General features: G+C 34.3%; 3 protein-coding genes and 1 long non-coding RNA gene across 6 annotated transcripts in view; 2 read left to right on the top strand and 2 right to left on the bottom strand.

Moving 5' to 3' along the window:
* The window catches only part of LOC149481325 (uncharacterized), a 350,361-nt gene that overhangs the window by 269,889 nt on the left and 64,308 nt on the right, over positions 1–16,164 (top strand). The gene's annotated exons all lie outside the window — the stretch shown is intronic.
* On the bottom strand, positions 575–12,203 carry Ipk2 (Inositol phosphate kinase 2). 3 transcript variants are annotated; one of them, XM_089705617.1, is made up of 7 exons: positions 5,511–5,530; positions 5,298–5,375; positions 4,354–4,492; positions 3,288–3,533; positions 2,670–2,858; positions 1,947–2,136; positions 575–1,122 (listed from the first exon to the last, which is right to left on the bottom strand). In XM_089705617.1, the coding sequence occupies exons 2-7, from the start codon at positions 5,361–5,363 to the stop codon at positions 645–647; spliced, it is 1,308 nt and encodes a 435-aa protein (XP_089561743.1). In that variant the 5' UTR covers positions 5,364–5,375; positions 5,511–5,530; the 3' UTR covers positions 575–644. The 3 variants fall into 3 exon arrangements, with proteins under 3 accessions (XP_089561743.1, XP_089561742.1, XP_089561741.1); XM_089705615.1 differs by lacking the exon at positions 5,511–5,530 and adding an exon at positions 12,086–12,203 and having other exon boundaries at positions 577–1,122; XM_089705616.1 differs by lacking the exon at positions 5,511–5,530 and having other exon boundaries at positions 576–1,122; positions 5,298–5,394.
* On the bottom strand, positions 8,088–12,013 carry LOC149481329 (putative 3-hydroxyacyl-CoA dehydrogenase B0272.3). The gene is made up of 5 exons (XM_089705638.1): positions 11,829–12,013; positions 11,218–11,490; positions 10,371–10,456; positions 9,845–10,059; positions 8,088–8,479 (listed from the first exon to the last, which is right to left on the bottom strand). Exons 1-5 carry the CDS (start codon positions 11,937–11,939, stop codon positions 8,244–8,246), a joined length of 921 nt encoding a protein of 306 aa, XP_089561764.1. The 5' UTR covers positions 11,940–12,013; the 3' UTR covers positions 8,088–8,243.
* On the top strand, positions 12,791–16,019 carry LOC149481327 (hydroxyacyl-coenzyme A dehydrogenase, mitochondrial-like). The gene is made up of 5 exons (XM_089705799.1): positions 12,791–13,074; positions 13,566–13,841; positions 14,182–14,267; positions 14,529–14,743; positions 15,674–16,019. Exons 1-5 carry the CDS (start codon positions 12,961–12,963, stop codon positions 15,913–15,915), a joined length of 933 nt encoding a protein of 310 aa, XP_089561925.1. The 5' UTR covers positions 12,791–12,960; the 3' UTR covers positions 15,916–16,019.

Here is a 16,164-nt window from a genome sequence, read left to right as displayed (position 1 = left end):
AATGTACAACTATAATAATATAATCATTTTACACATTTGAGCTTCTATAATAACAATTTAAAATTTTATTTCTCTATTAGAGCTAGCGCGCACGAGCAACTTTGTCTCTGCAACTATTTTGTCTCTCCACCCATGGGCTAGTATGAAAGTGCGCGCACGTAGCGACGCAACTCCCCATACAATTGATGGGAGAGACAAAATAGTTGCGGAGACAAAGTTGCTTGTGCGCGCTAGCTCTTATAAAATTTTGCTTACACACTACAAGTTAGTACCAACAATGAAACTTCTAACAAAATAACATCATTTTAAGGATGAACAATGGACAATTTCTACATTATATTACTAATAATACACACTATATATCTATTATTTACAATATAACTTTTACATTTTTCGATCTTTGACCATTTTTAAGATATGTATATTGTATATGTAGTTTTGAATATATTTGTTTCTCTAAATTTACGAAAAATACTTAAACTTATTTGAAATGAAAATCAATTACATATGGATAACATGTTTAACTATTGACAAACATAAGTAAAACTATAGAAATTAACTTTAATTTTGTATTCTTATATACATTTATATCAAAAACTAACAATTCATAACACTTAAATAATACTTCAGCAACAAACGAACAATCAAAAAACCTGATCGTCCGTTTCTCTCAACAGATTTTCAAATATACTCACAAAATTATCCAAACCTTCTTTAAAATTGTAATCCACTGATTTTTCCTCATCATTAAAGAACGCATGAGCAAAGTCAATCACTTTGACCGTTCCCCACGGATTAGGTGCAGGTGTCTCTTGAGATAATTGGTCCAATTGAGCTCGATAATTCATCTTTATTTTACACAATTTATCTTCATAGTTGTTCTCGAAGGAGTGGTTATGGTTTAGTTTGTCCAGGGCTTCCGTCCAGGGTGAGGTTATGGGTGGTGGGGGTGAGAAGGTGGTTCTGCTGTTCATGGGGCTTAGGGGAACGGAGCTAAGTTTCTTGTAAACAGGGCCTTTGGATGAGATCTGTCCGCTGAAGTTGGAGCCTGCTACGGGGCTTATCGAGTGGATGGATTTGCGGCGCCCTATCGGTTCTGATGGACGGCATTTTATTTTCGATCTAGAATGTGGAATATTTATAATTTAGTTTTATAATTATTTTTGAGACGAAAAATGCGAATGAAAGTTCTGTTTCTTTGTAAACGCCTTAATCTTTTCCAGTTTTTATGGTACAAATGAAGATATTATGTATTGATACCTTAGAAATTTATCTAAATAGGAGCGAAATTGTAAAATAAATAAAAATATTAAAATCAGCAATATATCTACAGGTATTGCAGTAGTTATATATGCGGAAGGTGTATTTTTATCTAATCCCCTATTATTAACTTGTTTATTACTGCTGTTTATCAAGTAATAATAATTATTGTTGGCTCATAAATTGCCTCTCAAGTGGTGCTTTGATGTTTTAATAAATTCTCCGTATTTTCTTTGTCATATACAATCCATACTAATATTATAAATACGAAAGTAATTCTGTCTGTCTGTCTGTTACTCAATCAGGCCTAAACTACTAAACCAATTTTCATGAAATTTGGTATGGAGATATTTTGATACCCGAGAAAGGACATGGCTACTTTTTATCCCGGGAAAATGACGCAATCCCAGAAATCCCACGGGAACGGGAATTATGGTTTTTCTTTGACTGCGCGGGCGGAAACCTAGTATAATATAAAGGAATTTAAGGTTTTTTATTTTTTACATGGTCTAGACTAGATTGTGATTTTTCGTTATTTTTGACATTAGGTAGGTACATACGATTTCTTCTCATTGACTACCTTCATAAGTTTACTTTACAAACATTTTCAAATTTTTAATGCGTCCAGTTCCATACTTTCATCAATTCTTGCAAACTTAACAATTCTAAATAGTTTAAAACCTTACCCGGTAGCCACATCCCCACAGCACTCTCTCAGTTTAGCAGCATCATACGCCAGCAACAAGGAAGCTGAATATAACTTCACGGCCGTTTGTCTCGCGGCCCATTTCTGTAGCGCCCATAGAGATGAGAGGAATTGTAGTATTAACGCACGGCATAGACGGGCCCCGAGACCATTGAGGTAGTTTTTTATCGCTGAAATTGTAATAATCTTATATACAAATAGTTTCGTTGGAGTTGTTTTTATCCGACTGTGACAGAAGGAAGGTTATGTTTTTGTCTAGTCTAGAAGTTTGAACCTAAACGGCTTATCGTATTTTTTATGTTAGCGGTATCAATAGAATCGTCTTAGTTTCGTCAGTGACACAGGGCACATCAAAATTAAAAAAAAATAGCGCCAAAAAATAATTTATAGTAAAATTTTCACTCAGGTTGTTTTTTTTTATCACTGGATTTTGTTGATAGCATTAGAAATAGCGTAGATTGATCGGGAAAATTTTACTGCTTATGTGTGATGTGTCGTGTCTCATGTGTGCTGCGTCGTGACTCGTGTGGCAATCTGTTGTCGCGCATGCGATTCATAGCGTCCTTGCCGTAGCATAGCAGTGTGTGTTTAGCGTTGTGTGCACAGATTAAGTATAAGTTACTACGTAAGTTATGTCATCTAGATATGTATATGTATAATGTCGTGTGTAGTATGTCACGTGTGTGTGTATAATGTGTCTCACCGGCGGTGACCATGTGCCCGCGCAGTCTCTTCCCCGCGTCCTTGCCGTACCGCAGCAGGCGGCCGCTGTCCAGGCGCCGCACGCAGTACCCGGGGATGCAGAAGCCCCACTGAGATTTGCAAGCAGCGTATTTGCTGCGTTCGCGGGCTATTTTGTCTTCGGACGCGAATGGGTCCCATGTTCGCTTGCCTGTGAGACGTTATGACGTCGTGTACGATATTGAGGTGGAATATTGCGGTTTACATGTAAGCTAGTTTAAAAAGGCTAATCAACAAGTAAATTGAAGTATGTACATGGGTTTTTTGCTGGTGTTGATATAGATTTATGGTGAGGGTCAATACCAATAGCAAAAAAATAAAATGCCTATCACAAAAAAATCTATCAATGGACTGTGGAAGATGTCTATTTTGTCATGAAGTGTATTGACTACCTGACCAACCAGAAACTTTGTTGTTCTTTTAAATCTAATTTAAACTAATAAAGATACCAGAGAATGGTCGTCATTTTAAATCATACCAATATTACAAAATTTTTCTTTTGTAATAATAACGATGGCAGAGAACTGTCCCACCACATTCATAACCAAAAAAATCTCACATTCTGCCCAAAAAAACTCACCAATCTTAACATCCATGATACACGGCTCCAGCATGCCAACTGTAAGATCCTCCATGATAATATACTCCTGCTCGAAGCCATTGTACGTGAACTTCTTACTACCGAAGAACTTCGGCACATACTTCCGCAGTTCCACCAGATCCTCGTCGCGGGAAGAGAAGACGGTCTTGTAGAAGTCTACTTCCCGTTGCTGGCATTCCTTGAGTATTGGTTTTAGAACTGTTCCATCATTACATTGGAGTAGACCTGTACAGCATTTATGATAATAATAGAGGTGCTAAATTGTATATTTGAAGTGTTCTTCTAAAAAAGGCTTCTTGAGAGCAAAATTTAAAGTCGCGTGATGGCAATACTATCACGTCATGGAGTAAGGCGACGATTTTGTTATCTTTGAATCTTGCCAAAGAATATTCTCTTCTGACACGTGTGCTCGGCACACACCGAAGTTTATTGGAGTATTATGACTTATGAGTCAACCGGTTGAGTAGATTACGTATCATTCCGCTACACAAATAAAAGATTTATCTCTATTGTTGGCTCAAAAATAATTTTGATCCGTAAGTTGTAATCAATGATTAACTAGAATTAAGATACAATCTAATTTGCGAAGGTATATAATATTATATACTTAGTCATAAATAAAATAAGTATAATCCACTACTTGAAAACACATCCGCTACATTCTTCTAAAGGCTTATTAATGAAGTGTTTTGTTTTCTTGACCATGTCCTTTTCAAGATCTTGGTAGATATCCTTTCAGACAAACAGACATATTCGTATTATAACTTCTCTACTTCCTACCCATAGGTTTGGCAAATTTATGATCTCAAAGCAACCTATATATTTTTTTATTATTTTTTTAAATAATTATCCTATCGTATGATCGCAGAAAAGCGAAAAAGTAATAGGTAGTATTTGTATTATGTATTTTGTTCAATTCTCTTTAATGCCCATACCTATCTAATAAATAGTACCTACCTATTACCAACTTCGCGTTCGTCATAATTAAATTAATTGGAAGTATCACGTACATAGAACTTGATTTCCATATGTTACAAAAACTCACCCAAATATTTAGTATCGCTATCAGTTCCCTTGTGGCCTGCGACTTGCTGGCTGTACTTCTGCAGCTCCACAGATGCTGTCGGCGGGATGAGCGGCTTGGCCGTCATCTCGTCGGTGCGCGGGCGCAGGTTGTAATGCACCTTAGGCAATAAATATATAGATTTTAAATTTTTAAATATACATAGTTATTTGGTAAATAATATATGGATTTTTTACGTCATCTGTATTGTTGACAACACTGACTGAAAAATAACATCGATCGTTCGTAATTAATCTCCTATATTAGGTAGGTACCTATAAATTATATTGCGAAAGAAAAAGCCAATGCGTTTAATTTATTTTTAATCAACTTTAGTGACAACAAACACCAATACCTAAAACACTGAACGATGTTCCTATTGACCCTACATGGATAAACTATTGTTTTTAACCGACTTCAAAAAAAAGGAGGAGGTTATCAATTCGGCCGGTATGTTTTTTTTTTTTATGTATGTACACCGATTACTCCGTGGTTTCTGAACCGATTTACGTGATTCTTTTTTTGTTCGATGCGGGATGGTGTCGAATTGGTCCCATAAAAATTTTATTCGGATAGGCCCAGTAGTTTTTATTTTATGAGCATTTTTGTCTGTATTTGTAAATGTTGCAAGTGCAAGTTTGAAGTCGGTTGTTTTTAACGCAGTTATTGACTTGTTTATTATCTAATTTATTTAACACTTTTACGATAATTATAAAAAAAAGAAATAGTTCCTACTCCTACGACATACAGTTAAAAATAATGAAGGTATGTTTTTAAGGGACATCTTAATCCTCAAAATAATGCCAATTAATTATTTTAAGTAAAAAATGTACACCTAAAATAATCTCACTCAGTAATATTGTAACTGGTTAGTTAACTAGTTACTTTGCAAAAAAAAACCTTTTAAAAAACAGTACGTTAATTACCTGACAAATGGACCTCTGTCGCCTCGGTGGTATCCGTTCCTTCGTTCGTTGGGATACATCACTCATTTAGCAGATTACCTAAAACAAAAATTATACTTTAAATCCACGCCAAACACCAAAAAAAGAATCGCCCAAAAACAATACAGTCGTTATTTCACAAAACAAAACAAAGATATAGCGTGACGTTCGGTTTTTACAATCACTTTACAATACCCGCATAAAAACGACGCAGTTATCATTAATGAATGGTGTCAAAAACACGATTTCAAGCTATAAATATTCAAAATGAGCAACACACACGCGACAGACAAAAAAAAATAATCAAAAGAGTAAAACAATACTACAGAAAGAATAATGTTGTGTGGTTTTATGAAATCACGGTAAAAGTGAAACTGTTCGAACGGTTCCGAACACTGCTTTGTGTAGCGCATGTCGCGGACGGTCGGCTGCCGAGTAGGTATACCTACTCGGCAGCCGACCGTCCGCGACATGCGCTACACAGACCAAAAAGTTTGAGACGATGTAATAAAAGTTTCACTTTAATAATTCAAGGTACGAGTTAGAAAACCCAACGAATCCGTTGTAAATAAGGAAAATATTCATGACGAATATAATATGTAAATGAATAACGAAAGTTGTGTCATCGCAGGTACAATATTAAAATAAATAATTCACTATACTTATTTGGTAAGTATAGAATAACCGTAATAACTAATCACACAACATTTTATAAATTTAAATAATGGACATCTAAACGTTCTACAGTACCTACTTGCGTTAAAACACGATTTTCTATTATGTTACAAAGAAACATTAATATGGATAGCAAACTACAAAGCAAACTTAATTAAAAATAACGACATATTACAAAATACAATGTAAGCAGAATATATATCAGTGCATCTCTTACAAAGGCAACTCAGTTTTTAGCTGCGATTTTTGTAGCATCGCAGTTTTTAAGTACACTGAACAACAAAAGTGATTAAAAATCAACAAACCTTAATGACCACAAAACAAAAGCAATGAACGAGCGAAATTAACAATGTGAAACGTAAAGACTGACCAAGTAAAGATTTCCAATAAGAACTATTTATCTTATCTCACACAAATCAATCGTCTTATCAAATTTACAACACCATATTCGCATTTTATAATCAATATTATTCATATTCACGTGTTGTTCATAAAAATGTTGCTGATATCATACTTTTTTTGCTACAATTATATTAGTTGACTTTTAAAAGAGCTCAAGTACGTTATTTTTATGATTTGAATAAGGTACGGCTCATTTTTCCTATTTTGAGAATATTATCTCGGACTATGAAAATTATGGAATCGTCTTGAAAGGACTCAACATTAATGATTAAAGTTGAGGGAGGCGGGATCGGCTTTATAGTCCACTTATAAAATAATTCAATGTCTGCACGACTGTCTCAAAAGAGAAACGATCGGACTGAATGTTAATGTTTGTGAACTAGTTTTATCCTCCCATGACTAAATATTTGACCCGATGTAAAGGGTTTTATTAAAATTTTTGCAGTCGTAAAAATCATATTAAATTAATTAGTTAGGTACTTATTTGTGTGTTTTTTGTTAGAGATAATTAACGATCGTTTTTATAATGCGAAAGATTGCACCTATTTATTAAATACGTCAAGTATGGTAAGTTTGGTTATTTATTCATGATTTAGGTATTACTCATATTAACCATTATTTTATTATCGTAGGTATATCGGCGGCATTAAGTACCCACGATACAGATATAGGTAGTTAAAGGTTTACAATTTCTTTCAAAGAATACCTACTCGTTAATCTTATCGGCGTGAAACCCAAATATTCTATTTCTTATGTAGGTAAACAGTGATTTAACAGGGTAATTAAAAAACACACAAACTAGCGCTAATCATTTAATTAACAATCAAAATCTATGATATTACACCAGTTACATAATATTCGATTTAAATTCATTAATATTTATATATACCCTCCCCTGATTTTCTGCCAAGTTTGCCCTCTTCAACTAATTTATTCAACAACGGTATAGGTTCAAACACTGGGTTGCCAGTTTTTTCCAACATTACAGCTAGAATAGCCTTTTTATTGTCTAAGCCAGTGTAATCGGATAGTTCCAGGGGGCCCATGGGATAACCTGCGCCTAACTTCATGGCTGTATCGATGTCTTCAGCTGATGCATCCCCTAGAATAGAATTTTAAAGGAAAACACATGATTTTAGTAGGGATCTTCGATTACGTGGAGTTTTGTCACCTCTGTAAGGATCGGAATAACTATAAATATTTTACTTGTTATGCCCTTTAAAGTCGCGGTCGGTTGGTTGCCGGCGGAATTAAAGTTAAGTGATAATATGCCAAGTTTTATGTAAATAGAGTTACTCATCATTTTAAAATTTATAAAAAAAAACGTTTTTGCGATCTCAAGTAAGGCTACTTTGCTCAGTTAACGAAAATATGCTTAGTTTCTGAACATATAATTTTTGGGATTTATTTGGGATCCTGTAGTGTACTTGTTATACAATATATGTATTCAATGTCAGGCTCATTTCTCATTAGTATTTATTTAAAATGCGATTATATTATATATCTAATTATGTAATGCGTTAGGTGCTTATGATAACGATATACCTATTTTTATCGAATACGTCATGATGTGATAATTGGAGTCGGTCTAATTCATTATTGATTATGTAAATAAGTATATTTTCATACAGTATCATAAATTAACAGGAAAGACATAAGATAAATGCATAGCTGGGTACGAAATAAAAGTAACAGTTATAAATTTAAAATCGTTTATTATAAACTGTAAAAATCCAATAAGTAAAAATACAAAACAGTCTTACAAAAATAAGAGCTTTAATCATTTCATTTCTTATAACTATTTTTGGAAAAATATATCTTGATCAAATCAATTTAACATTATACAATTGATTACTTCTTATACTTATAGAATCCTTCCCCACTTTTGATTCCCAATTTTCCCTCAGCTACCATTTTGTCCAATAACGGGATAGGTTTGAACACTGGATCTTTGGTCTTTTCATACAAAACCTGAAGAACGAATTTATTAGTATCCAGACCGGTGTAGTCGGCTAGTTCTAACGGTCCCATTGGATAACCTGCGCCTAACTTCATGCCAATGTCAATGTCCTCTTTGGAAGCGTCACCTGGAATGTTCCATGAAAAATGAATAGTGAATATAGATGGCACATTCTTTATATAAGATAAACACGTAAAACGCAAAAAGCAACGGATATGATTGAGATGAACACTGGCATCCTGGCAGTTAGATTTTAAGTTAGTTACCCTCTATATGTGAGCTAAATTTCATTGTAATCGGTTCAGTAGTATTTGCGTGAAAGAGTAACACACACACACACACACATCCTCACAAACTTTCGCATTTATAATATTAGTAGGATAGGATACAAGAAGGAAGCCATTTATTAACACAATATGTATATGTTACGGCTAAAGGTAGGTGAGAACATAAACTTAAGATTAGCCGGCTAAACTTAGGTTTATTTTCGACGAGGTGTTAATGTTAGTTTGTTCTATCTTTAGCCGGCTAAACTTAAGTGTAACCGCAGGCCCGTGGCTAAAAATGTCGGGGTGGGTAGATTTGGTTACTATAGTACATGTAAGGAACAGGGCGAGTGTTTTCTGGCACTTCGCCGGCTGCTGCCGCAGCACGCTCGCTGCGCTCGCTCGGCTCGTGCGGGTCTTAAGAGTTCTAACCTAACCTAACCTAGCCACCAGCTTTCTGCCCTGAGTCGGGGTGGGTAGATTTGGTTACTATAATACATGTAAGGAACAGGGCGAGTGTTTTCTGGCACTGTGCGGGCCCATCAAGCCCTCCACCGGCCCGGCGCTAACCAAATCTACCCACCCCGACATTTTTAGCCACGGGCCTGCGGTTACACTTAAGTTTAGCCGGCTAAAGATAGAACAAACTAACATTAACACCTCGTCGAAAATAAACCTAAGTTTAGCCGGCTAATCTTAAGTTTATGTTCTCACCTACCTTTAGCCGTGACATATACAACTAAAATATAAAGGAAGTGAATCATAAATACTTACATACATAAATAGGCATAAGTTTAATGTAGCATGCACAATCTTAATTAGCATAACACCCATGCAATAATAATATATAATTTTATATGACGTACTTAAATATAAAATATATTAAATACCCAAATTTCAATTAACTTAGACTTTTAGATAATTATTTCCGCGAATATTAATCAACATTACGTGTAAGCTTTCGAAGAAAAAGCGGAATCTTGACAAACTATGTTTGGAACCCACATAAAACCACTTATTACCATTTGTAACTACTTATTAGTTATTACCGTTTTATACCACTAATTACCAAACATCAACCCATTACACCCCATTATTATTAATTCCATAATACCTTATTAAGTAATATCCACCACAAATTACCAGATATGAACCACATATTACTACTTATTACCAAAAGTCACCCCTTTATACCATTTATTACAAAAATATTACATGAAATATACCTCTCTCATACATCCTCAAAGCCTCTGCACTGTATGGACCCAGTAATCTATTGACCACAAAGCCAGGAGTATCCTTGCAAGTGATACAAGTCTTGCCCACTGACTTTCCCCACTCCATCATGGCTTGGTAGGTCTCTTCAGAAATATGGTCGCCTTTAATAACTTCTAGAAGACGCATCACTGGGACAGGGTTGAAGAAATGGAGACCACCAAACCTAAAAAATATCTTTTTTGCTACTAATCACTATTATGGTGTGAATTTGAAAGTAACTTGTATAGTGAACTCAGAATTATTTTTTTAATTTTGCACATGCATTTTCTATAGCTGAGAAAAACGGGAGATCGGAGAAAAATAATACATCCTATTTTATGTTGAAAATATGACAAATAAGATTTTTGGATGAACAACACAGAAAAATAGATCTGAATTTTCAAATTTTAAAAAGAAGATGGATGACAAACTACAATTAAATTGGATATAGCGACTCTAGGATGTGCTGAAGCTATTTATAACTATATATCTCACCTGTCTTTCCTCTTAATTCCAGCACCAATTTCATTGATGGATATTGAAGATGTATTTGTAGCCAGAATTGTGTGCTGCGGAGCTAGCTAAAAATTGTTACAAATAATTTGCATACAATTTTATTCGTAATTTAAATTTATGTAGACCTATAAAACGAATTTAGTTAAGTCATTATTAATCATTGTTTTTGTTGAACGTGTGGCAGAAATATTTGACCATTAAGTTTTTTGTTTTATTTATATAATTATTAATTAAAATTTATTTCAATACTTAATCTTATAAGTACAGTAATATAAGGTAAAATCCTCCTTTATATACAGTGTGTCCGGACATGACATACCGATATTTGAAGGGGCTATTCTCCAGGTATTTTTATCGACAATTCAACCCCTCTACAGTCCCCTACCTCACCCCCCTCAAAATGGTTTTCGAATTTTTTAAAGTATGTTTCATCACTCTTATCAATTAAATTTGTTTAGTGGTCCCTAGAATAACTTGTTATTGTTCAAATAAAACCAAATTTAGTATTTTGTGACACTCACTTTCGAAGTTATTACAATTTTCATAAATTCACTATCCGAATTGATAGGTTTGCCATTTTGAGGGGGGTGAGGTAGGGGACTGTAGAGGGGTTGAATTGTCGATAAAAATACCTGGAGAATAGCCCCTTCAAATATCGGTATGTCATGTCCGGACACACTGTATAAGTAAACAAATCATTCTTTTGCATGGTTACAGACACACTATCAGTTGATAAATAACAGCAATTTTAATATTCTATTCAATAATAAACAATATTTAGGAATGTTATAGAAATGTTTTTTCTTAGATATATTATATGTATTACCTCATCAAGTTTATTAAACAATTGCTGTTTAATATCCAATTTCTCAACAATGGCCTCAATAATGAGATCTGCGTTCACGCCATCTTCAACTTTAGTGGACACTTTGATTCTATCAAATGATTCCTTGACATAATTATCAATTTTACTCGCATCATCCTTGTGGATCTTCTTTGCGACTCTTCTTAGATTGTTCTCAATGGACTTTTGGCTCTTTTGCAATATATCTGGGCTTAAATCTACTAGTGTTACATTTTGACCGGCTTGCGCTGAAACCTGTGAAGAAATATCTTTGTACTGGATTATAGTGTAGAAATAAAATAAAAAAATTAATGAATTTAAGAATCCAATATTACTTTTTCATTAAGCACTGCATAGTCAGTACTTTTGTCTAGCGTTTAAAATTAGCATTGTTTCAAATGTAATTTTAACCTTTGACCCCTTGAGTTCCTTGACCTTCATTAACACAATAGTAACATTTATGTTTTCTAGTACATCTATAAATATTGTATGGATAATGGAAACAACCAGTAAATAAAATATACAGACTTAGGTACCTACTGATCTAGGTGAATTCTTGATTACCTATTTAAAAATATTAAGTAACAACTTACCTGCGCTATTCCACTGCCCATAAGCCCGCCACCTACCACAGTAACAGTTTTGATTGCATTTAATGAAGAGGAACTAGAAAAATTTCTAGTTAAACCCACTAATTTATTCATTATAACGTGTTATCAACGCGACGGAGCTCGGCAAATGACGAGAAAGTTGCCGGGAACTTGCACCGGCTCTACAAGTACCTATTGAGTAGGCACAGCGCGAAAAACGTTGATAAATTAGATAACTTGTAGGTAGGGCTTTATCTTACCTGCCGTAAATAAAGTGTTGATCCCCATTATATCAGTGAAGATACCACATTCCTATCGCTATATTTTTGATAACACAATTTAAAGATAAGGTATTGTTTATCACAAAAAATAAATCATGTCATATTGGTATTTATGTTATGTCATAGACTCAAATTTCAATGTCAAATCAAGTCAAATGTCTGTAGCCTCAGAGGAATAAACCTATCCTCTGAGTCTGTAGCTCTATTCCTCTGAGGTCTGTAGCCTCTCTGTAGCTATTAGGTAGCTATATATTATTTGTTAAATTCTGTCAATCACAAATCAAGAGTCCACCAGCGATACTTTTTATGCGTTTAATTAAAATCCTGCAAATATAGCGAATTGTTTTGGTTTGTTTCATCTACAATATCACAGCATCTACCGAAGAAAAAGAAATAATAAATTATAGAAGCGCATTGTAGAAGCGCCAACGGCCAAATTAATTTGAATGGCGAACATAGCCTACGTACGACATAATATACATCCAGTATACATCCACGCATTCATTTATGAAGGGGTTAATTTAATGTTACAAACAGACACTCCAATTAAATGAAGGTGTATAGATTTTCATGCCATGCAAATTTGGCCATAGATAATGTTATTTTGCTGGTAATATTGTCTATTGACATAGTGCAGCGCTGGCACTTGGCACTTGGCAAATGGCAGTGACCTAAGGCAGTGACACTCACTTGTTTTTAATCCAACTTCCGATTCCGATTGTCAAAGATTAGAAATTGAACTTTGGAATTAATTTAAATTTAAAAGTTTTTTTATGTATTTTTTCCCGTTTAAAATACAGTACTCAGTAAAACCGGTTTAAATCTATTCGTATTTTAAATAATAACTTTATAAAATGATTCAATTTGGAATAATCGCTAGGAACTTTTCAAGTTCCTCAGCTGTTCAAAGTGCAATTAAAAATGTTACCGTTATAGGAGGTGGATTGATGGGATCAGGAATTGCCCAGGTATTTAAATATTTTATATATAGCATAAACCTCTCTATTAAAAAATAAAAATTTAAAATACCCACATTTTAAACTCTCTTATCACCTGTTGTTTTTTGAAGTGAAAACGTTTATGAATTAAATGTTTTTTTAATTAATTCATTAATAAATAATTATTTTCTTGGATGTGACTACAGTACTACTAGTTTGGCCATACAGAAATATTTATTTTGTCTAACCATGAAAGAGCAACGCCCTTCTACAGCTAATTTAGTCTTATCTCCTAACTCATACCTATATAATTAACATATTTTATTGTTTATACAAAAAACCTTCTTCCCCGTTTCTTAATATCTTTTTTAATTGATTCATTAGATCTGTAAAATGTGTATTGAGTAATATCAGAGTCATTGGTGTAGGACACGGGTTCAAATTCCACCACATCTGTGAAATTTTAAGAATAATGCTATCAATCTAAAATTAAAATAATTAATTATGCTTTTTTTTCACAGATAACAGCACAAGCTGGCCAAAATGTAACCTTAGTAGATGTAAACTCGGATGTATTAGCCAAATCCCAAAAGTCAATTCAGAACAGCCTCGGCAAAGTTGCCAAGAAAATATACAAAGATAATCCTCAAGAGGCTGAGAAGTTTATGACTGAGTCGTTTGCCAGAATTAAGACTTCCACAGACCCTGTTAGTGCGGTACAGGGCACGGATTTGGTGATTGAAGCCATTGTTGAGAATATTGATGTTAAACACACACTTTTCCAGAAACTTGATAGCGTGAGTATATTGTTATTTGACTTTAAAATACTGTTATTTTCATATATATTTTAATTAAGTGTACTTATAGATGATTCTGTTACTGATTATGATCATAATATGTACAATCTGCTTGAAGTTTACTGTTATGCAATAAGTATTTTAAATCTTATTCTTATAATTAAGAGATGTACTGAGTAGGGAACTTGGTATGTACATATATTGATTCCTCTGTGTATTTTAAAGATGGTTTGGTGGAAATTATTAAAAAAAAATCAATTATTTTTTTGTAAGTACCTACCTATTTCTTTTTTGCAGTGTTACATATTTTTTATGCAACGATACCCTTTCGTTTTTATAGGCTGCCCCAGACCACACTATATTTGCATCAAACACCTCATCATTATCAATCAATGAAATTGCGTCCATTGTGAAGAGGAAGGATAAGTATGTTGGATTTTATTAAATAACAAATCTATACAACAACAACAACAACACTAACAAATCTATATTATAAAGCTGAAGAGTTTGTTTGAACGCGCTAATCTTGGGAAATGCTGGTCCGATTTGAAAAATATGTTCGGTGTTAGATAGCCCATCGAGGAAGGCTAAGGCTATCATCTTGCTAAGACCAACAGGAGTGGAGCACTGCGGGTAAAACCGCGGAGCACAGCTAGTAAGAATATATATAATACTTATTAATTACAGATTTGGTGGCCTCCATTTCTTCAACCCCGTCCCCGTAATGCGTCTCCTCGAAGTAGTCCGAGGCAGTGAGACCTCAGACACCACATATAATACAATGATGCAATGGGGCAAGTCAGTGGGCAAGACGTGTGTAGCTTGCAAGGATACGCCTGGGTTCATTGTGAATAGACTGCTTGTGCCGTATATGGCTGAGGCTTTAAGGTTGTTGGAGAGAGGTTGGTCTTATATTTTTTCTGTTTTAATTCTATTTAAAAACCACCTTATTCATAAAACAAAACCCATACAAAGGTTGTCTGGCAGATATTGCTTATATTATTCGACCAAGCCAACTAGACGCTCGGGTGGAATGCGGCCTCCCCGCCCGCTTACCGCCTCAGGTACCGCGTGGCGCGTTCGCCTTAGTACGGTTCGCAGCATCGACGCATTCGTACGTTTCGCATCGCTAGTTATTTCTGTACTTTTTATTATTAATCGTTAAAGCTTGTTGTTGACTGTTAAGTTTTTTGTTGTTATTTGTTTAAGTTTTTACTGTGTTGTTATTCATAGACAGCCCTCGAAATGGGGAAAAATAAGACTATTCATAGCGGAGAGCGAACAGTGATATTATTAATATTTTTTTTTTGCTATCTGTACCCGAGAAATGGGCGGGTGACGTCACAGCTGAAAAGGGTCTAGTTGGCTTGGTCACGTAGTAAGTGATAAGGCTGTGTATTGAACATGTTAAATCCTTCCTACTAATATTATAAATATTAAATGCGAAAGTTTGTGAAGGTGAATGTTTGTTACTCTTTCATGCAAATACAAATGAACCGATTACAATGAAATTTAGCACACATAAAGGGTAACTTAGATTAACATTTAGGATAGGTTTTATCCCAGACATCCCCCGGGAACGGGAATTATAAGAATGAAAGAAAGAAAGAAAACGTTTATTTAATGGCACATGGCCTCACAAGTACATATTGAAAACAATTTATACAATACTATATGGTATTAAAAATACACATTATACAGGTTTTTCTTTGAAAACGCGGGCGAAGCCGCGGGCGGAAAGCTAGTTATATTATAATTAACAATTCGCGGTTAAAATCCGTTGAAATCTTTAATTTATAAAACATCAAATAATTTTTTTAATTTCTCAACAGGTGATGCTTCCGCCCGCGACATCGACGTGGCTATGAAGTTAGGAGCGGGCTATCCCATGGGTCCCATTGAATTGGTAGACTATGTGGGATTAGATACTACCAAATTCATTCTCGATGGTTGGCACAAAAAGTTCCCGGACCAACCTTTGTTCAAACCTATCGCTATTATGAACAAATTGGTCGCTGAAGGCAAGCTCGGAGTCAAGACTGGGGAAGGTTTCTACAAATATGAAAAGAAATAGAGTATTTATAAAGAGATTATACAGTTTTTTGAATGTTTTATAGATAAGCGAAGATATTATGTATTTTTGAAAGTGTTATTGTATTAAATATTTAATTTTATTAATTAGTTGTTTTATTTATTCCACCAGTGGGTTATTAGTGTTTCTTTTTACATAAATTAAACCTATTATTGAACTGAAAGCTTTTCTATTGTAAAAACATTAGAATTAAAATACATACTCATACAAGTTTTAAATTAGCAAGGAGCA

Source organism: Colias philodice, chromosome 17 (genome assembly GCF_061535455.1).
Source record: "Colias philodice isolate Cphi_HAF_F1 chromosome 17, ilColPhil1 Martin Lab GWU primary, whole genome shotgun sequence".
Taxonomy (NCBI): Eukaryota; Metazoa; Arthropoda; class Insecta; order Lepidoptera; family Pieridae; genus Colias; species Colias philodice.
The sequence above is the reverse complement of the archived record's forward strand: the minus strand, read 5'-3'. Positions and strand labels throughout refer to the sequence as shown.